Here is a 15,019-nt window from a genome sequence, read left to right as displayed (position 1 = left end):
TAACCTCGTGATCTGCCTGCTTTGGGCTCATCTATGTCTTTTTAATGTGGCCACTAGACAATGAAAACAATAACTGCGGCTTGTGCTGTGTTTCTATTGGATGGCCCTGGCCCAGGCCAGCGGTTCTCAGCCAGCTGTATTTTAGCATCACCTGCAGAGCTCTAGAGAAGCACAGAGGCACCAGGCCCAGCCAAACCAGCACGGTCTGCATCCCCGGGGTGAGGCCAGGCGGTCCGTGGTTTCTACCATCTTCCCAGGGGGCTGGAGGAGGGGACGGCTCAGCCACGGGGCCTCTCAGTTGCAAGGAATCAGCGGCATCAGGTTGAATGTGGCGCTGGTGCCGGAGGGCTGGACCCGGCTTGCCGCTGGGCATTTCTAACAAGCTCCCAGGTGATGCAGATGCTGCGGGTCCTTGGATCTCACTTTGAGAAGCAAGACTCCCAGGCACTTTTTAGGTGTAATGGTCTAAAATTCTGTCTGCCTTATTTTCTTGAGAGTTTGACTCTTAGATGTCAGCACTAAATCTATGGGCCATGGGAATGTGATTCTAGCCTCAAACCAATCCGTTCCCTCCACTGTCTGCAACTTGTACCAGGTTATCTGGGAAACAGCCACAGACAACCATCCAGCCCCCTTCACGTACAGGACAGAGGTTGATAGGAGGGCCTCCCTTACCTAATAATTCAGGCACATCCTCATGTTTTGAACTGAATGGTATTTCAGTAGTTGAACCTAGGAGGAAATAAAAGCCCTATAGTTTAACAACGTTCATTGAATTTGCATTTTTTTCTCTTTAAATGGATATGGTTTTTTGGGTGCCCACCAGCCCCCGCTAGAGGAAGGAGTCCTGCCCAAGTCCCAGTCTCTTCTGCGGGCGATGAGAGGTGGCCCCAGGAAAGTTCTCTGGGACTTGGGTTTCACGTCTGGAAAATGTGGAGAAACAGCCACCTCTGGGGTGGCTGTGAGGGTGGAGGACAATTGCCCAGGAGCTCTGAGCTGAGCCTGCCCTCCTGGTCCCTGGAATAACCCCTTGAGAGGTCAAGACAACGTCTGGGTCCCAAGGATGTCTAGGCTCACCCAGCGGCTTTGAGGTGAGCAGAGTAAGAGGGCACATCTCCTTTTGTGAAAGTACCACTTTGACCTCCTTTGTGAAAGGCTCCTGCAATGCATGCACCTGGAGGCTTGGAAACATGTTCTGGGGAAATGGGAAAACAGTGTGTAATGCTGTGGCTCTGTCATGAAGCCCTGGCTTCGTGGCTCTGTTTTAGGAGGGCAGGACTCAGAGAGACGGGCCAGTGCTCTTTCTCCTCCTTCAAAAACAAAGTAATTTCAGGGTGGTCCCATTTGCAGATAAGAGGTGGAGTCATGTGGGTGAAATTCTGAGGTCTGGAATATGGGTTGTCCACAGGCCCCATGGCCTCCTGACCTGTGGCCTCGGCTGCCTGACTGACGGGAGCTGAGTGACCTTGACAGTGGGTGGTGGTTCTGAGCACTGATTTCTCCTTGGCAGCTCCCACCCAATAGTTCCCAGCTTCTGCCATTCACGGTTTTTCTTTATTGGAGGTGTGGTGTCTCAGCATCCTGGGATGTTGCTTTGGCTCAAGGTCAAGGTCAGCCTCTTCCTCCAGCCCTGAGGTTGGGCTCAGCAGGGTCACACACCTTCCCTTTCCGAGTGCACAGAGCTTTCCAGTGGTGTCTTCTAGGATGTGAAGTTCCAACACTAAACCAATGACAAAGCTGATTTCCAAATGGCTTTAATGACAGACAATCTGCATACCAATCGACTCGTCTGCGCACATGCAGGCTCAGAACAATGCGGGAAAATATGCAAAAAGGTCTGAGATGTGATGACAATTGCTTCCCAGTATGCTGACCTTCGGTAAACGAAACAAACAAAGTACAGTTCTCTTTGGATGAGACATTAATGATCATTAAGAATGGGTACAGCTGCATCGTGCAAGTGCTTTGTTAAAAATATTCTTTTCATTTTGTGTCTGTCCCATAATTATAATGGAAGTATTGTGCAAGTCAGCCAGTAAGCATGTGCAGTAAAATATTTGTGTTTTATAACATCCGTGCGGTTTTTAAAGTGCATTGTCAAGTGGAGTGGCTTTGCCATATTCTTCCTGTGTCACCTCTGACTTCAGCCTCACGGTTTTAAGGTGCTGCATGCCATGTAATCGTGAGAATCTCCTGCTTGTTCTTGATAGTTACATCATGCACACGCTGGCCTCCGTGAAAGGGTTCCCTGTGGAGTTCTGAGATTTCACTCTGGTTAATTTGGGGAAAACAGCACTGCACCCTTCTCCATCACTAGGACCACATCGACCGCTCTCCTCTCTCCCTCAAGGTCCAACGTCTCAAGAAAGCCACATAACATGGTCAACTCAATTTCTGAGGCAAACGCCTAAACTGCCCACGAGTCATTAAGGCCCATGGAGACTAAGGAAGCCCAGTGTTCCCCATGAGCCAGTGATTTAGAAATGATCCCTTAATTGGTCTTCAAGCTGGGGAAGACCTTGGTCACCTGTTTCAACTGTCTGGATGAGGAAATCCGATCTTAGGAGGTGAGGACTAAACTCCGACCGTTTTTCTCTCTTACCCATTCCTGACACAACTGTGACCAGAATGCTTTCGTAAGGAGTAAGAAGAAGCCAGCTCTGGAACACAAGAAACAAAGGACCCATTCCTTTGTCTCCTTGAGCCAATCATCCAAGTCTGTGACTGGACTCTTCTCCCTTTTGTGGTTTACACAGTGCAGTGCCCCCAGCACTCCTTCCTGATGAGAGACCACTGACCATGGAGTGGCTCTGGCTAGTCCATGTAGGACACGCAATGAGGGTCTCCTGTCCTCTGCTTCACCTTTGGATGTCAGAGGCTGATATGGTTTGGATTTATGTCCCCACTCAAATCTGAGGTTGAACTGTAATTCCCAGTGTTGGAGGAGGAGCCTGGTGGGAGCTGACTGAATCATGGGGGCTGACGTCCCCCTTGCTGTTCTCATGATAGTGAGTGAGTTCTCCTGAGATCTGATTGTTTACAAGTGTGTAGCATCTCCCCACTCTCTCTCTCCTTCCTGCTGGCCATGTGAGATGCACCTGCTTCCCCTTTGCCTTCTGCCGTGATTGTAAGTTTCCAGAGACCTCCCCAGAAGCAGAAGCCTGTACAGTTCACAGAACAGTGAACTAATTAAACTTCTTTTCTTCATAAATTACCCAGTCTCAGGTATGTCTTTATAGCAGTGCAAGAACTGACTAACAGGGCCAAAAACACTGCTCTCGGGTCATGCTAACACTACCATGCGACCACTGCCATATTTTGAACATGCAACCCATGAAAAGGCATGGAGCTCAATTGCACATGGGCATGGCTCTTCCGTTTATTGAAACCCCTTCTAAAACCCTCCTGACCCTCCCCACTGTGGTGCTGGCTCTGCTCCTCTCCTTTTTGCCATGACTTTGCAAGGACCATACAGAGTAGCCATGGCCCAGATCTCCCCAAACTGGCTCCCGGAGTTCTCCCCTCTCCGTAGTCTCTGCCCCCGAGTTCTCCTCACACCATCCCATCTCTCTTAGCCCCCTTGCACCTTGCATGTGTCCCCCTGGGCCTCCACTCCTCCCCCCACCCCCATTACACCCTTCTCTTCCCACTCAGCCGCTTGACTCCCAACAGTCCCTGGAGCTTTATGGACCCAGACATCTCCAGATCAACTACCTGATCTGAGGCTGAGAAGGAAAAAGACCAACTGGAAGCAGATGTGACATTTTACCTACTCAGTGAAGGCTTTGACAACTCCAGATGGCTGCCTCAGTCACAGCCTCTGTAAGATTAAATAATATCAGCGGAAAAGAAAGGCTTGAGACTCCCCTTCACAAATGGTGGTTAAGAAAGAAAAATCTTTAGCCCTTATTGAGTGGGTAACCTCAACATATCCCGTTTTTGTCAGAAACATAATTCAGATAAAAATATAGAGTGGAAATAAACCAGTGAGTTTTGTGTTACTGTGTTTCCGGACTCATGGCTAAAATTTAAGAATGAAGCCGTGCAATCACTGTTTTCATGTGTCTGTCTGTATGTGTACGTACCTATGTTACATATATGTGATATTTTTCTACCTCTGGATGGTACTGCCAAAGTAATTATAAAATTCCTTGAAGGAGTTCTATTCAAATTGGCTTAGAGAAAAAAGATGTGCTTGATTAAATATTCCTAGGACTCCCAGAAACAGAAGAACTAACCCAAATGTTTTTCAAGTTTACTTTACTAGGATGGTTGAGATATTAAGCTAGTTTGAGATTGTTTGTTAAATAAAGACAGTATGTCTTTGGAGTTTTCAACTATAGATATAATGAGGACAAAATTTTATTCTGCTTGGGTTACTAGCCAAATAAACTTAAAAATAGTTAACAGGGAAATAACTGGAGATGATGGTAGCTTTATTTGGTGTCGTAGTGAAACCACCTGTGTAAAATTATGACTGAGACAGTGAAAGAGATTTAACAGGCTCCATCTTGCTTTTAACCTCCAAGCTGTCCTTGTTTATTCCTGGGCATAGGCTGAACTAACTATGGGAGAAGGTTTATAGTTTATAGTATAAATAAAGACGGTAACAGCCCTTTCCCAAAGCAAACCTCCTTCTTGCTTGGGGACTAGATTGCCTTTGTAAGACTAACATTAGCCATAAGATTAGAAATTACAGTTTAGGAGTCATGCAGCTGGAGGCTACAAGATTCTGACCCTCTCTAAACTGCTCCTAAGATCAGTGCTTGAGAGATTTTGCAGACCCTTCACTTGATGGCTCCACACAGATGGATAAAGTGGCTCATCTGATCTTGTGGCCCCCGCCCAGGAACTGACTCAGTACAAGAAGACAGCTTTGACTCCTTATGATTTCATCCCTGACCAGTCAGCACTCCTGGCTCACTGGCTTCCCCCCACCCACCAAGTTATTCTTAAAAACTCTGTTTCCCAAATGCTCGGGGAGACTGATTTGAGTGATAATGAAACTCTGGTCTCCCGCACAGCTGGCTCTGTGTGGATTACTCTTTCTCTATTGCAATTCCACTGTCTTGATGAATTGGCTCTGCTTGGGCAGGGGCCAGGTAAACCCCTTGGGAAGTTACACAATAGTGTGTCTGCTTTTTTTGGAGAGGGGACAGGGTCTCATTCTGTCAGCCAGGCTGGAGTGCAGGGGCGTGATCATGGCTCACTGCAGCCTCGACCTCCTGGGCTCAGGTAATCCTCCCATCTGAGCCTCCCAAGTAGCCAGAACTAAAGGCACGTGCCAGCACGCCCTGCTAATTTCTGCATTTTTTTTTTTTTTTTTTTGGTAGAGATGGGGTTTCACCATGTTTCCCAGGCTGGTTTTAAATTCCTGGGCTCAAGTGATCCACCAGCCTTAACCTCTCAAAGTGCTGGGATTAGAGGTGTGAGCCACTGCACCCAGCCTGTGTTTGCCTTTCAAAAACAGTTTCTAAACATCTTTTTGGCGACTCATAACCCTGGCGTTATGATCAGTTAAGTAAAACAAGAGTTTCATGAATAATTTTTAAATAAGGTTATCTTATTTAAACGCTCAGTACCAAGCACAAGTTTATATACTTTTGACTTTTTATTTTATATGGCACAGAGAGACTAAATGTATTTGAGTTTGTTAACAAAAGTTGTTTTTGCTGCCTTGAAAAATTATGCTGTAGATAAATATATCTCTAAAAATTGTAAGATGGTATAGTCATACAATTTGCTACTTTGTTACAGAATGCTACATGTGACAGACAATTCCCCACTGTCTACTCCTAGTTTTCTCTGTTGAACATTGAAATCAACATAATCAACATGTGTAATTAAAACTACTAGAAATAATGAGGGTGAAGAAAAACAACTTCCTGTGCAAAGTACAAAGGAAAGTAGGATCTGTTTTTGAGAAGAAAGCGTATGTGATATGAAGAATGTGTTTCTGTTGAAGAAAAAGGTGAGTAATTTTGTCCTAAAGTGGTTTAAAGGTAGTTTTTTCAGGAAGAGAAAAAACCGGACAAAATGCGTAAATGAGTATGGAAAGATGTGACGAGTCTCTGAGAAAAAAGAGAGAGAGAAACATCTTATGTGGTCAAGATACACTAAGAGTAAATGAATTTTATGATAAGATGTTATAGATGAGCTTTAGCATCAATAGCGGAGGGATGCAGTACTGGAGTTTGATTTTCTTTCTCTGCTAAAAGGCCAAAGTTTTCTTGAATTATTGGTCTTTTTTTTTTTGAGAGTTTGCTCTTGTTGCCTCGGCTGGAGTGCAATGGCGCAATCTTGGCTCACTGCAACCTCCACTTCCTGGGTCCGAGTGATTCTCCTGCCTCAGCCTCCCAAGTCGCTGGGATTAGAGGCATGCACCACCATGTCTGGCTAATTCTGTAGAGATGAGGTTTCACCATGTTGGTCAGATTGGTCTTGAAATACTGACCTCAGATTATCCGCCAGTGTTGGCCTCCCAAAGTGCTGGGGTTACAGGCATGAGCCACGGCGCCAGGCCTGTTCTGTTCTTAGCAAGAGATTGTAAGAGGCACTTTTTTCTTACCTGTTGAGTAGTCTTAAAAGGAAACAAAGATTCTGTGTCTTATCAAATATTTCCTGTGTTTCATGTTATCTTTATTATGTTTTTGGTTACTTAAGAAAACTGAGTCTCCTCAATAGTAAAAGAGTTAAATTGTTTTAAAAACCATGCCACTTCCTATATTTTCTTTAAAAATTCTTTATTGTCATTTAACTTAAATGGATAACTACCATTTCATAGTAACTTATGATCCTATTTAACCAAATATTCAAACCTTTTGTAATTTTTGACAACTTCATCCAAGTCAAATTCTACATGAAGAATTTTGGCCTCAAACTAATTTTGAGATTTCCCAGAGGGCCACTAGAAAATCTCACAGGATTTGTTCTTTCACTGGCGAAAAGAGAGATGTTAAACTAATTAGCTTTATTTGATACGTAAATTCATAAAAAGCATTGTCAAATAAGAAGGGTTGTTTAACCTTCTTTATATTACGTTTATATGTGTATATGTTAGAAGTGTTTCAGAAATTGTATAAAATTCCTAGAAATTTTCACTGTCCTTACTGTCCATGATATGTCCTGGTATGAAGTTATGAGTCATCATTTCCATTATTGTCTTGTAATGTTGTATGTCACAGAAACAACCAAATTTCCTTGTCAACTGCAGCATAATGAACTCTCATCAGATTTTTAACCATGGCCATTTTATGCATTTTATGTCTTTTGTCCTTCAAGACAATTATTGTTTTACGCTGATGCTTTTTTGAAAGCTTTTGCAATCAGCTACAATCCAAAAATTCTTTGTCTTCAAGGAGATTTTTAGGTAAGACTCTGCCAAGTACTCTGAAGTAAGGTTTCTGATGCCTCTAAGATTGCACCATTAGACCAGACTTTTCCAGAACTGAGGGAGAAACGGACGGATTTATAAACCTGCTAACCCAAGATCAAGTAGAACAAGAATTAATTATGTGAGACTTAATGTGGGGACAATTATATTTTTCTGAATTTCCTTTGAAATGTTTCTGGTTTTTTAATGTTTTGTTTTCCAGATTTAAAGAACTCTCTGCTTGTGGTTTCTCTTAGGCTATGTATAACTGACAACAGTTTGGTCATTGCACTTTCATAAACAAAAACGAAGCATTTATATTTTTTGTCCCACTCTAGAATTCGGATATTATGATTTTCAGGACCATATAATTGTTTGCACAAGTTTAGTATAAACTGATTCTCCTTTAAACAGGACATGATTGGAAACATTGGTCATATTACCAAGGCTTTGACTGGAATGTCATACTTGAGATTGATACATAGAATCAAATGTGACCGGACAGTTTTTAAAAACTGAGGTTGATTTGACGGAGTTGGAGAAACTGACCTGCTACCTGGCTCACAGAGTCCCCATCCCACAGGTGAGTGAAGAAGGTCATTTTCTGGCAGATCCAAGAATTTTGGGAGCCTCGAGACCTTTGGAAGAGAGAAATTCACCCAAGTCTTTAGGTACCACATGTGAAGTCTGATGGTGAGTTTTTGGCCGGGCTTCCTAGCCTCAAAAAGCTTTTAAAAAATCTAATCTGAGATTCCTTGCACAAAGCTCCAGTGAAGAAAACTCAATTTATGTGGTCCATTACCATTCTTGCTGCACTCACGTAAATAACCAGACCAACTCTTGTAAGATGTGATATAGTTTTGAGATAAGAATAGCATTACTTTGGTTACCTGGATCAAAAAAAGGGGGTGACTATAGAGCCATAGTTTATGTTTTAATGAAAAATGGTAGCACACCCTCGTGAGTTATAACCCTGTGTATTCTACTTTTTTTAACCTTTTGATGAACTCCAGCTTACTTTCTACTTTGTTATCTACCTGTAAACTGGACTGGATCCTGAAGTCTTCTAGAGTCCTTCAATGTCCCCAGGCTAACATTTCCAGTCTTTCTTCTGCCCTCCTGACTGGGTGTTACTGAGAACTAAAGTCTGACAACGCAGGCCTTCCGTGGAACCATCTGGAAAGGCTGAGCTGGACACATCCACGCTCTGCCCCCAGCATAACCATGACTGTGGCTCTGATGGTCATGATGCCACCAAGGACACGCCCCCTGCAAACTAGGAAATCCATCCTTGCCCCATCGGTTGAAGATACCTTGAGCTCAACATCCAGAAATCTTCTCAACAGACTGCCCTTTGGATTTGGGAACTGCGTTTCCAACTATCAATCTTTGTTTTTCTTCTCTTTTTCGTAGACATTCCCCTCATTAAATTCCTGACTACCTGTACCATCCAGCAAATATCCTCCACTAGATGAAAAATGGACTTATCTTGTTCAAAGGGAAAAGGAATGTCTCTTCTTTCTGGAACAAGAGGAGGGAATGAGACAGTCTTGATCCTTGACTTGCCTCATGCCAGACTCTGCGGAGTCTTCTCTTTGACTTGGCTTTGACCCTAGCTTCTGTCTTTGTCTGCTTTTCCCCATGTTTAGTAGGAATCCTGTGAAGTCTTTTAGTGGAAATCCCCTAGTCTTGGCCTGCTCAGCCTTGATATCTGATCAAATTCCTCACCCTCCATCTTTGATTATTTTATCATCTTGGCTTCCTTTCAGGCCTGGCCTCCTGTTTGGCCAAACAAAATATGCACAATAATTGAAGCTGAGGGTGACTACATGGAGGTTCATGATATTCTTCCAAGTTTGAAATTTTCCATGATAAAATGTTAATATAAGTAACATATGCAACTCTCTCATGGACATCTAGATTTTAAAAGGTCTTCAAAGATAGCAGACCTTTGTGTCCTGTTGTAAGGAGAATTAATTTTTATTAAACTTATGCAAACAATTAGATGGTCCTGAAAATCATCATATCCAAATTCTAGAGTAATCAGGTAGGGCAAAAAATATAAATGCTTCATTTTTGTTTATAAAAGTCCTCCTGGCCTTTGCTAAATCAGTTTAGCAAAGAATTCTCTTACCTCTTAGCAATGTTCATCCACTGACCCACCCTGACCCTTGGCTACAATTCTCCACTTTCCCTGTATTTGGAGTTGAGCCCACTCCCTACTCACACCATGGTAGTAGCCCCCTTTGAATAAAGTCTGCCTGCCCATCTTTAACAAGCATCACAAATATTTTTTAACTGGTGTGAGCTGCAAGAAAGGCTTTTGGTAATTGTGCTAGTGTGATTATGACATGGTGGATAATGCTTTCATCTCTTAACAAGAAAATGTTTTACATGAGGTGGTAAGACATCTGGGACATTGCTAAAATACTCCCCAAACAAGAAAAGTGTGTGCATGTGGCGTGGGGTGTGTGTGTGTGTGTGTGTGTGTGTGTAGAAAAAAACAAAATATGCACAATAATTGAACCTGAGGGTGATTACATGATATTCATGATATTCTTCCCAGTTAGAAATTTTCCGTAATAAAAAGTTAAAATAAGTAACATATGCAACTTTCCTATGGGCATCTAGATTTTAAAAGGTCTTCAAAGATAGAAAGACTTTTCAGCTACATTAATTCCCCAAGGAATAAATGGTAAATTCATGTAGGTTGGGAATAAGTGGAACCCATGGGAGAAGAGGCTGCCGCCCACCTGGTTCAGTTCTCTTTCTGCTGAGCCATCCCTGCGGGGCCCTACCTGGAGTCGCAATTCTCGGCCGGAGCTCGGTTTCTTGCCAGCAGCACAGCAGGAGGACAAAGCAGAGGGTCCCTTCTCCCTGGTTCACTGCCATGCTCCCTCCAGCTGAAGGCGAAGGACGTCCTGAAGGTTGGCAGTTTCCCACCCTTGGTCTCCAGGACACTGTGGAATGTCAGGACCTGTGACATCATGACTAGGAAGGGAGCTAGGGTCCTGCCCTTGTGGGGAGGTCATGTCCAGGGACCTGTGACATCACGACCAGGAAGGGAGTTGGCATCTTGCCTGGGGTGGGCAGGGTTTCTGTCCAGAGTCTGTGACTGGTTTTAAGGTAACAGAGGTCCTCTCCACTCTTTCTTATTACCTGTTCTGGTGGCTTCCTCTGTCCTGAGCACCCTGAGGACTGAAGGGGTAGATACTAATTAGAACTCTAAGTGCCAGTGGCCAAAAGCCAACAAAATCTGCTCCCATGGAAAGAGGCAAATTTGAAGGATGCTGGAGAGGTCATTGAATTACAGAGCAAGTGCCAGAACCGACAGATCCAGAGAATCTAATCACCTCTTAAAGGCCCCTTGAAGAACACAGCCTTGAAGAACAGAGGCTCATGGCTCCATGTCCCCTCCCATCCTCCTCTGCCCTCAAAATTCCAGGATTGTGAAGAACAGGAGACAGATGACCCAGGTTACAGCCTCCTTTCCCCTACACCTTCTTTCTCAGCATCAGCCCCAATCTCTCCCTAGCAGTGAGACTTTAATCATGAGAGGAGAACATGGTTGCATTTCCATGTTATCATCCTCCCAGCTTGATGTCCTAGACTTTCTAGAGCTTTCTCCATCAGTGCAGTGACAAAACCCCAAAGGAGTCACTCTGGTTGGCTCCCCTGGATCCCACCTCACCCCTGGACTGACTCCTACCTACATCCAGGGCTCAGAGTGGGGCAGCTGGCCTAGACTCCGCCGGTGGTGGGGTCCCGGGTGAACAGCCCTCAGATCCCAGCTCCATGGTGGAGAAGGCTGGCGTTTGTCTGTTCCCACACTGCTATAAAGAACTTCCCTGAGACTGGGTAATTTATAAAGAAAAGAGATTAAATTGACTCACAGTTCTGCATGGCTGGGGAGGCCTCAGGAAACTTACAGTCATGATGGAAGGGGAAGCAGCCGCCTTCTTCACAAGACAACAGGAGAGAGAGAGTACATGAAGAAGAAGCTGTCAAACACTTATAAAACCATCAGCTCTAGTGAGAACTCACTTCTTATCATGAGAACAGCATGCGGGAATCCACTCCCATGATCACATCGCCTCCCACCAAGTCCTTCCCTCAACAAGTGGGATTGTGAGGATTATAATTCAAGATGATGCTTGGGTGAGGACACAGAGCCAAACCATATCAGCTGGGGTCCTGGACGCACAAGACTAACAATGTCCCCAAGGCCTGGCAGGACCCCAAGGATGGCTGAGCCACCATGGATCTCTGGCTCTTTAATTTTTATTGCTGGTATGGGAATCCACAGCACATTTTTGCTCAGGTTTTCCTCTTGATAGATGCAGTGGTAACCAATCTACCTCAAGGCGTGGGGAGGATATTTCAGATTTTCAGCGTGTCCATAAAGGCACACTAAGCATGGTTGACATTTGCGGAAACCCAGTGGGTTCCAAGTCCCACTCTGAGTTAATGAATGGTCCAAGTGAGACGCTCGCTTCTATAACCCAGGCTCTTGCTACTCAAAGTGTCGTTTTGGGGCCAGTAGCATGGGCCTAAGAGGCTGAATGTACAAACGGACAGCAGCCAGAGCTCCCATGACAGCAGAACCCTGCACCGTTGCCTGTCAAATGACACCCACTGCACCAAGGAGGGATGTCTGGCTAAGGCAGGCCAGGGACTTCCACCTCAGGGCGGAGGACGAGGAATTTGAGCAGGGCTGGGGGCGAGACCTTGTTGAGAAGAGGAGTCAGAGGAGCCTGGCTGGTTTGGTTGAGGAAGGAGTCATTGTCCAGGCTGCCCGAAGCTCGGTGACTTAATACAGCCCTTGTGTGGTTGCTCACAGGCTCGTGGGTTGGCTCTGGTGGTTGCTGGCCTAGTGTGGCCTCATGGACATGTCTGGGGCCTCAGGTAGGATGATGGGGTTTGGGATGGCTGAGGCTTCCCTCCATGTGCTCTCTTGGCCTCTGGCAGGCAGCCTGGGCTTGGTCACAGCAGAAAGGAGAGAAAGCCTCGATGCAAACAAGCCTTTTCTTGCACCACATTTGCTAATGTCTCATCGGCCAAATGAGTCAAACTAATCCCAGATGCAGGAGTGGAGGAACAGATTTGAGCACTAAAATATGGTCGTCAGAGGCCGGGCGTGGTGGCTCACGCCTGTAATCCCAGCACTTTGGGAGGCCGAGGCGGGCGAATCACGAGGTCAGGAGATCAAGACCATCCTGGCTAACACAGTGAAACCCTGTCTCTACTAAAAATACAAAAAAGTTAGCCGGGCGTGGTGGTGGGCGTCTGTAGTCCCAGCTACTTGGGAGGCTGAGGCAGAATAGTGGCGCAACCTTGGGGGGCGGAGCTTACAGTGAGCTGAGATTGTGCCACTGCACTCCAGCCCGGGCGACAGAGCAAGAATCCATCTCAAAAAACAAAAACAAACAAACAAAAAACAACACAATTATATATATATATGTATGTACAGTAGTCAGACTGGCTTAGTTCACAGAGCTCTGCCTGCCTTGTTTCATAGATTTGCTTAGCTAATTGGAAAGAAGATGCTGGAGTGTCTGGTATGTGTTTTTAATCAGTTGCTTTATGAGATTCGGGTTTGGAGAATCTCTCACCAACCCTTGGGAGGTTGATGGCAAATTTATTTTTCTTATTCTTTGCTGTCTTTTAGCAACAATTTTACACATAATTCCCTTTGCATTTGTATTTGCATGCAACATTAAAACCAGAAGGGAATTTAATAAATTAATCTATTTATACCAGTTTCTTTGAATGGGGACTTTAATTCATTTGCATAACTGTCATAGCAGCGGCATATGACTCCTAGAAGTTTTCTTCTCCATGGTTGCACTTCAGTTGAGAGATTGTCTCTGTCATATGCCAGTAGAGATTTGTTTCCTGCATCTTCCAGGGGAAAGAGGAAAGCACTCTTTATGGCTCTTTTTAAATAAACAGGCTTTCCTTATTTTTATCATTTATTATCACTTATTATTATTATCATTTTAATTTTTGGAAATGTAAACATTTTAAAAATTAAAAGAAAAATGCAAGGCCAGGTCCAGTGGCTCACACCTGTTATCCCGGCACTTTGGGAGGCCGAGGTGGGTGGATCTCTTGAGGCTGAGAGTTTAAGACCAGCCTGGGCAACAGAACAAAACGTCATCTCTACAACGAATACAAAAAGTAGCCAGGCATCGTGGTAAATGTCTGCAGTCCCAGCTACTCAGAAGGCCAAGGTAGGAGGATCACCTGACCTTGGGGAGGCAGAGGCTGTAGTGAGCTGTGATTGTGCCACTGCACTCTAGCCTTGGCACCAGAGTGAGACTGTATCTCAGAAAAACATTTTTAAAAAGCTGGGTGCAGTGGCTCATGCCTGTAATCCCAACACTTTAGGAGGTGTGGATCACCTGAGGTCAGGAGTTCAAGACCAGCCTGACCAATATGGTGAAACCCTGTGTCTACTAAAAATACAAAAGTTAGCTGGGTGTGGTGGCATGCACCTGTAGTCTCAGCTACTTAGAAGACTGAGGTAGGAGGATCGCCTGACCTTGGGGAGGCAGAGGTTGTAGTGAGCTGTGATTATATCACTGCACTCTAGCCTGGGCAACAGAGTGAGACCCCATTTCACACACACACACACACACACACACACACACACACACACACACAGAAAAACCAAAACAAAACAAGAAAAATGCAAACATACTTAGTTCCATTGTCCACAATTAACACTGTTAGTATCTTAGAATATTTGCCTTTGATGTTTTTAGCTTTTGAAAAATCATGTTTTTGTTTTTATAAATACTGTAATCATGCTTACTCACTGTAGAGAACTTAAGCGATAAAACTATAAAAAGGTGGAAATTTAAAAATGGCCCCAGTTGCCCCGCAGCCATGACCACCATGAACATCAGGTTAACATCGTGGCAGACGCCTCTCCATTTATGTTTACGTGCACAGGCTGCTGAGTGCGTGGGAAGATAGACATGGTGTGAGGAGCTCTTCTGTGGGTGCAAACACCTGCGGGGTGGATGGACATTAGGTCATAAGGTGGGAACACAACACCTCCCTCCTGCAACAAAAATAATTCATCAAATTTACTCAGATTTAATGGAGGGAAAAAAACCTGAAGCACAACTGAAGGAACCGATGAACGTCCAGTATTTCCTCACTATGAGTCGTTCGTTGCTCAGAGCTCTTTCTAAGGAGAGGAGGGGAGACTCTGGGGAAAAACTTAGGTATTTGGAGTCAATGCATTTTTTTAAAACATGTACACGTTTCACTTTTACACAGCAACAGCGAACTTCCTGATCTGAAATAGGAGGACGGCTTCACTCTCCCTTCCTCTCACTTCCCTTCCACTCACTGTGTGCGTGTTTTCTTTTGATTCAGTGCTAATTGGCCATGAACTTCTTGTTTCCCCTAAGAAGAGCTCAGGGATGTTCTTTCCCAGGACCTCTTCAGACCTGAGAACTTAGGTTGTTGACTTTATAATCTAACAGTGACTGGGAGGGGAACAATATTCACAGGTCAATCCTCCTCCCCCAAGAGTTGTTACAGTTTCCCTGTTGCAGATCCTGAGTGCTATGTGGAGTGCTCTGTGGGCCACCTGAGATGGACCCCCTCTTGCAGATGATCTGCTTTGGCTGT

At 44.7% G+C, this 15,019-nt stretch overlaps 1 protein-coding gene across 2 annotated transcripts in view; it reads right to left on the bottom strand.

Moving 5' to 3' along the window:
- SPACA7 (sperm acrosome associated 7) overlaps positions 1-10,295 on the bottom strand; it is a 29,058-nt gene extending 18,763 nt beyond the window's left edge. Inside the window, exons 1-2 of one of the 2 annotated variants that reach the window (XM_074021463.1) lie at positions 10,171-10,295; positions 12-732 (exon numbers count right to left, since the gene is read on the bottom strand). Coding sequence is in view for 1 of the 2 variants with exons in the window: in XM_015439541.3 (XP_015295027.1) it covers positions 676-732; positions 10,171-10,264 (151 nt within the window). In the remaining variant the exon portion in view is untranslated. The remainder of the gene's footprint in view (positions 1-11; positions 733-10,170) is intronic. The other variant, XM_015439541.3, reaches the window with a different exon arrangement.
- Between the last annotated feature and the right edge of the window lie 4,724 nt (positions 10,296-15,019).

This window comes from Macaca fascicularis, chromosome 17 (genome assembly GCF_037993035.2).
Source record: "Macaca fascicularis isolate 582-1 chromosome 17, T2T-MFA8v1.1".
NCBI lineage: Eukaryota > Metazoa > Chordata > Mammalia > Primates > Cercopithecidae > Macaca > Macaca fascicularis.
This window is presented reverse-complemented; position numbering and strand designations above follow the sequence as displayed.